General features: G+C 53.8%; 1 protein-coding gene across 11 annotated transcripts in view; it reads left to right on the top strand.

The window, feature by feature from the left end:
- The first annotated feature begins 5,973 nt into the window (after positions 1-5,973).
- Positions 5,974-7,137, top strand: part of LOC308195715 (uncharacterized protein) — a 39,366-nt gene continuing 38,202 nt past the window's right edge. For 9 of the 11 annotated variants that reach the window (XR_013951758.1, XR_013951759.1, XR_013951760.1 and 6 more), the window contains exon 1: positions 5,974-6,038. Coding sequence is in view for 2 of the 11 variants with exons in the window: in XM_080593599.1 (XP_080449725.1) it covers positions 6,028-6,038 (11 nt within the window). In the remaining 9 variants the exon portion in view is untranslated. The remainder of the gene's footprint in view (positions 6,039-7,137) is intronic. The other 2 variants (XM_080593599.1, XM_080593598.1) reach the window with 1 other exon arrangement.

Below are 7,137 nucleotides of genomic sequence, written 5' to 3'. Positions count from 1 at the left end.
GCGGCACCTCCGTGCACACCATGACCAGTGGCAGCTCCGTGCACACCCTGTGCTCCGGGCGTCCCAGCAAGAGGCAGCCGGACCGTGCAGCCTGCCGGCTGCTGTTGCTCTTGCGGTCCTGTGCTGCACCAAGGGCAGCTACTTGGGAAATTTCTGATTAAACTTTATTTTCACAGAAGTATGCAGACTTACCATGATCTTGTTCTGTTTTGGTTGTGTCTGTTTTGTTTTGTTTTGTTTTGTTTTTCCAGTGGGAGAAAAATAAATGAAGAAAAAACTTGTTTTCAGAGAAAAATGAAACCCTCGAGCAGCCCACAGAGGATTGGTTCCTGGGAAGCAGGAAGCCCAGGTTTGGCTAGATCTGCAGTGGGGATTTACATTTCCATTTTCCATATCTGATGCAAACATCATTCACTAATGCCCCAGGCTGTAATCCCAAATTAGCACAGGCCTTTCTCCTCCTCCTCTCTGCTGCTGGCAGGAGAGAATTGCCTTGTCATGTGCTTACTGCAACCAAGGGACACCAGAATGGCTCTTGTCCTGCTCAGCTGTGATGAAGCATTAACTAGTTACTGATGAATGCACTGCTGCCCAGCAGGGAAGCCGGACCTGTGGCCATTGTACCTGGGAATGCCTTCTCTTGCTGTTCCAGGAGCGGGAATTGCTGAAGTGCCCTTTCCCCATGCGTTAGAGAAGGAGGGAGGCTGTATCCTGGCTGCAAAGTATTCTTCGAGCATCGCCCTGACCTCACTGTGCGAGGAGGACCGCAAGGAGACCTGTCCCTGTAGCGTCTTTCAGCCATTAGTAAGCAAGGTCCCAGGCTATCCCAGCAGAGCGGTGACCCCACCACTAAAAGCCCATTCTCTATAAGCCTCTGTTTGTCCTTTTGCTTAATGAGAGTGTCATCTTCACAAATCCGTACCAGGCATACAGGTCTGAGGAGGCATGCACCCTGACACTAGCCGTGGGTGTCGAGGATGCATTCTTAGTATCAAACAAGACTGAGTTCAACAGACACTTCAAACAACATGCTTAGTCTTTGTTTGTTTGTTTGTTTGTTTGTTTGTTTGTTTTTAAGTCTCCTGAAATCTTCACTAGGCCATGGAGGCACCTCAGGCAGCTCTTCCAGGTTGTCCATCCAGCACAGGATGGCCTGGCCCCAGCTCAGCAAGGACTCCGCTCCTCTGGGATGTTTCCATCCGGGCAGGTGGACATGCACCATGCAGGACACGTGTGCTGCAAGCCAGCCTTCTGATTGCTACTCCAGCTCTGGGATTTCCAGGGTCGCTTACACGGAAATCTGAAATACTGCCCAGTTTGTTCACACGTCCAGTGCCGGTGGATGGTGGATGTATGCCTTTTGCCTTGTGTGTGGAAAACAGATAGCCAAAGAACCAGCTAAGTACTAGTTACTTTGATGCTAGTAAATATTTTCCTCCCTCACCAATTTGGAGAGTTTGTTTTGTGAGCTCTGCAGTTTGCTCCTTAAGCACCTTCACAGGCTGTCTGCGGCATCAGTCCCTCACGGTGCGTGAGGACAAGCAGGCTGCCCTGGCTCCGTTCCTCCGCTGCCTTCCCGTGCTGCCCCCAGCCCCGCAGCCCCCTGCCAGGGGCCCTGGGCCGAGTTCCTGACCCTGCCATGCACTGCTGACTACTGCCACTCCAGGGCTGCTCTCCAGTGGTGGTACAGAAAACCCACGAACAAAAGCCAACAGGAGAGAAGACGTGGTGGTGATGTGCTCCAGGAGGGCCCCAGGACAGCTGCTGTTGCCAGAGCTCCTGGCACTCCTTACCCCGGGGTCTCACCGTAAGGCCCCAGGAGAAGACGCTGTCCATGGGCCGCAGACAGACACCAGGCAGCTGCTGCCAGCCCCCGGCCCACTCCCACCTCGCTGGATGGGGTCTACGTGTGCCAGACTGCTGCAGGCGGTCCTGTGCAGGACACGCCATCTTCCTGTGGGGGGACGCCATTTCCAGCTCCACAAGATGGACACAGGGGCAGATCAGAAATTTATCTTCATGAAAAAAAGAGCCTAGTGGAAATTAAAGCAGTAGAAAGTAAACATAGAAATGGTTCAACTGTTGGGATCAGGAGGACTGGGAATGCTGTCTGCACACGTGCAGTCCAGTCCTTTCCAATTGCAGAGAACAGCCTCACATAACCTTGCCAACCAATGAATCAGGCCCTGCCCAAAGCCTAGTTGGAGCTCTCCTCTCTGCAAATCCTCCTGAGGGATCTTTCCAAGACATTTACCAGACATTTTTATTTGCTTACAACTTGCACCAGTTCTTTTTTGCTAATATTGCCTCATAACACAGATAACTTTTTTCTAGCCTAGGTATTTTCCTACCAGCATATCTGTATCAGGAGTCATACCTGTGTTCGTTTGGCTGTTCCCCATTACTCCTTTGATCACCCTTGAAATTATTCCTGTTCTATTTCCTATTCTTCTCTGAACTCTTGTTTCTTCACAATGAGAGTAGTGATTTTGCACACTGGCCAAAAATGTGTATAGTCACGCTGCCACCACCACTGCCACCTCTAAGAGGGAGCGTTTGCGAGGGCTGTGACTGTCACTGCGTCTGCTGCTGCAGCACCCCAGGCTGCCCAGATCTGCCTTAACACTCGCAGCCTCCTGGGTGCTGGCAGATGACCATCCCCAGGGAAGTGGCTGCTGCTGGGCCCCAGGCTGGCCACGACACCCTAGCGTGGCTTCTGGTTGACTTTGCACAGACTCACTCTCATTTCAGGCATTTTTTTCTATGACATCTATTACAAGATGTATTTATGTCCCAGAAAATCTTTAGGCCTATGCCCTAGGATAGCAAGCTCAGTTATGTACGGAAAACAAGGGCTTTAGGCTGCCTCAGGGCAACACAAATACCAATCACAACCATGCCAGCATGCCAGAAAACCCTGCCCAGCAAGGGGTTTGGGTGGCAGTACGAGGTCAGTCTGGCTGCCCCGCTGCCTGCCCCTGCCCAGGCCAAGCCTTGGAGAGCATGCCGGAGGCTTTCCCTCCCCTTCGCCCTGTCCCTCTGCCTCCTTACTTTGGATGGGCGCATGCTGTCTGGGGAGAACTGCCTCCAGCACAGGCAGCGAGGTGAGGACTTGGGATCAAAAAGCTTCCCAGCCAGGACTCATACCTCAGCCTGTGACAGCACACTTTGAGGGAGGTGGCACCAAGCCCTCCACCAGCGCAAGGAAGCTGCAAGCACCTCAGGAGGTGGTTCCTTGGAGGAGCCCCCAGGGACGCAGCTGCGCATACGTTACGGGGCGCAGGGTGCAGGCTCTCGGCTGCCTGTGTGCCGGGGGGCTGCAGGCGCAGGAAGGAGGTGTGGTGCCCTCCAGCTCCCGCCCCAGCAGTTCTGAGGCCAGCAGAGAAACCCTTAATGCTTGAACCATGGGCCACCTTTTAAGTTACCACATGCTTTCTGGCAATTTTCTTCTATAAACCGTCTGATACACACGGTGTTTGAGGTGGACTGGTTCGGCTTTAACACAAGCCAATGGATGATGAATGTCAAATAGGCTCCCAAAAGAGGCTGTAAGACAGTCAAGAATGTGTGAGATAAGGAGGAAGTCAACACACTGCTGTCACCCGCCTTGATGCAGACATTTCACTGTAGACTAATGACCTCGCAACCCCTTTTTCCAGTTATATCAGAAATAACGTAGTCCGTTGGAATTATTTCACATTATAATATCCATTACTGTATCTATGCTCATGCTTCTAAATGACAGTAATTATACAGCTCTTAAACAGCCATTCTTTTCTAAGTAGTCTAATATTCATCTTCATTATTTAGGAGTATTCATCCCTAAAAAATAGTCTGACCTTTAAAGTCCTAAAATCCAACTGAATTTTAAAATACATCGAATCTAATCCGTGCCCGGACTGATCTCCTCCTGTCACCGTCTCAGAGGACAAATGTGATCGCAGTGGGTAATTCACTGCTGGCACCGCATCTTTCCTGAATGTGTGTGAGATAAACAGCTTCTTGTCTTTTAGCCCTTTCTCCCTGGCCTCTGGGGGAAAGCTGTGGGAGAGGCAGGCCTCCGTGGTCCCGCGCTGTCTGGGCAGATGCTTACGGGGTGGGGCACAACGAAGCTGGAGTGTGGGGGGCTGGACATGGGGAGAAACCTTCCCCTCTGTCCCAGGCAGTGGTGTGGGGCCCAGAGGGGCTGGGGGATCTCCATCCTGCAGGTTTTGGGGAGCTGATGGAGTAACGCCCTGAGCAGCCTGGCCTGAGCCCACAGCCGGCCTCATGCAGAGCAGGGGCTGGGGCAGGACCCCGAGGCCCTGGTCCTGTCCCACCTGGGGACTGTGTCTGGGAGTCAGCGCAGGGCCACGGGGGTGGCCTGGACTAAAAGCAGCAGTTCTGCTGTTCCTTTTGTTCTCTGTTCACTTCAGTGTTTACTTCCCAGGATGTGAAGTTACACAAATACCTGCAAACAAAGGGACTGAACTGCCCGTGGGGAACAGCGGTTCCTGCACCTCAGGGGAAGCAGCAAAGGTTCCCCTTCTGTTTTTTCCAAACGCGCGTCGGGACACAGCAGGTGCAATGTGAGGGCAACCCCGGGAGGACACGGACAAAGCAGGGAGCTTGTAGAGGCACTAGGTAGAGGTATGCAGTGCTGTTGTGTCAGTCTGCTGCACTGCCTCGTGTCTGAATGAACACTGGGAATCATGTTCTTCAGAGGAAAAAGCATTTTCAAAATGTGACCTCTTTTATCCCGTGGAAAATGTTGTATTTGTTAGCGTATCAGCCCATTCTTATCCCTGGTCTCGTTTCAATCACCTCTATCCGCACAATGTATTTCAAATTTTCAGCTGGCAGTTTTGTAGTTTTCTTGAGCGGGCAAGCATACCACTAAGAGTTTTCTCACATTAGCTTGTCATTGTGCTTGGCCGTGACACCGCTCTGCAGCTTCTGTGGTGACCGTTCTGCAGCCTGCGCCCACAGCTCACTGGGAGAGGGGGTGACTCAAGGTGACTGCGACTGCCAGGTAACACCAGTGCATCTCTCTGTGCCATAAACCAGCACTGAGGCACCTCGGGCCTTTTTTGCAGGGTCTGTGGCGAAGGTCTCCGTCTTTTTAAGACAAAGGACAGAAGTCACTGTCAGCAGCACGGGTGCCGTGTGGACACGGGTGGCTGGGGCGATGCGAGGCCAGGAGCCGTCCCCAGGCCGCAGGGCACAGTGGGCAGGCTGGCACAACCTGCACGAGTCCCTTGGAAGCCCTCTTCTAAGGTCCTGCCCAGGTGCTTTGGGTCCAAGCCGTCAACAAAAGGAAGCCCCCCGGCCATGCCTGCAGCAGGGGGCTCTGTCCCTCCCAGTGCTGTCTGCGCTGCCTGCGGCTGTCCCTGTATGAGATGCGGGCGGGTGGGTGCACTGCATCCAGCTTCGCTGCCAGCCTCCCAAGCACACCTGCCCCAGGCCCGGCCCTGCCGCAGGACGCAAGCAGCCGGGGAGCCCCGTGCCCACAGAGCAAAGGGCCAGGCCACCCCTCGGCAGGGGGGCTGTGCTGTGCTGGTGGCGTTGCTGCCTCTTACCCTAGGGTTTCACGTTCTGTGATACAGAAAACAAGCAAATGGTGTGAGACAAAAATCTCTGCAAGCTGTCTGGAGGTCGCTGGTCAAGGGAGTCAGGCTATGGCCAAACCCCCGTGTTCCTCGGTCAGTGGGTGCAAGGGCACCACGAGCGGGTGAAGCCGAGCCCTGGCATGGCAGCACAGCACACAGCACACGCAGCGCACAGAGTGCATGCAGTGCATGCAGCACACCCTGCCCTGTCACCACAGAGGGAACAGGCCTACAGCCCCAGTGAGCAGGCATTACAGACACACTTTCACTGTAGGCTCAGGTGTGACGTGCTTAGGGGGATGAAGCCCAGCACCAGCCAATGAGTGGTGCCTATTGCAGCTGGAAGAATAAGGATAAAAGGAACCAGCTGTCTAATCTCCTAGCCTGCAGACCAGCCCATCATCTGGTAGAAAGCCAGCCCTGCTGGGGCTGGGCAGGGATGTGGGAAAGGTAGGTGCATGCATGCATGGGTGCTAAGGTGGGTGAGGGTGCTGTGCTGGAGTATGCTTTTGAAGCTGGGACTGTTGGGGCTCCCTGGTACCAGACTTGTCCGAGAGAGGTTGCTCCCCTTTGCTGGGAGGAAAGTGCAAGCTCTAGAGAGGCCCCAAAACATGTCCTTGTCTGCTTCTCTCTTGGGGCAGATAGTCAAGGTATTGCACATGTATTCATTGAATCATGAATGGCTTGGGTTGGAAGGAACCTTAAGGATCATCTAGTTCCAACCCCCTGCCACAGGCAGGGATGCCACCCACTAGATCAGGTTGCCCAGGGCAATCTAGCCTGGCCTTGAGCACCTCCAGGGATGGAACATCCACAGCTTCTCTGGGCAACTTGTGCCAGTGCTTCATTGCCCTCTGAGTAAAGAACTTCTTCCTAAAATCTAATCTAAATTTCCCCTCTTTCAGTTTAAAACCATTCCCCCTTGTCCTATCATTTTTTACACGAGTAGAGTTCCGCTCTATCCTTTTTATATGAACCCTATAAGTATTGAAAGGCTGCAATGAGGTCTCCCCAGAACCTTCTCTTCTCCAGGCTCAACACCCCCAGCTCTCTCAGCCTGTCTTCACATGGGAGGTGCTCCAGCCCCTTGATCATCTTAGTGGCCCTCCTCTGCACCCACTCTAACAGCCCCACATCCTCCTTGTGCTGGGGGCCCCAGACCTGGACGCAGGGCTCCAGGTGGGGCCTCAGGAGGGCAGAGCAGAGGGGCACAGTGCCCTCCCTCCCCTGCTGCCCACCCCTCTGTTGGTGCAGCTCAGGACGCAGTTGGTCTCTGGGCTGCAGCCACGCACTGCTGGCTCATGTCGAACTTTTAGTCCACCAGAACCCTGCGATCCCTCTCTGTAGGGCTGCTCTCTGTAGGTTCTTCCCCCAGTCTGTGCTCATGTCCACCCTGTCCCAGGTGCAGCACCCTGCACTTGGACTTGTTGAACCTCATTGGGTTCGTGTGGGCCCACTTCTCAAGCTCGTCCAGGTCCCTTTGGATGCATCCCTTCCTTCTGGTGGATCAACTGCACCACTCAGCTTGGTGTCATCTGCCAATTTGCTG

This window comes from Anser brachyrhynchus, assembly GCF_964034855.1.
Source record: "Anser brachyrhynchus genome assembly, chromosome: 5".
NCBI lineage: Eukaryota > Metazoa > Chordata > Aves > Anseriformes > Anatidae > Anser > Anser brachyrhynchus.
The sequence above is the reverse complement of the archived record's forward strand: the minus strand, read 5'-3'. Positions and strand labels throughout refer to the sequence as shown.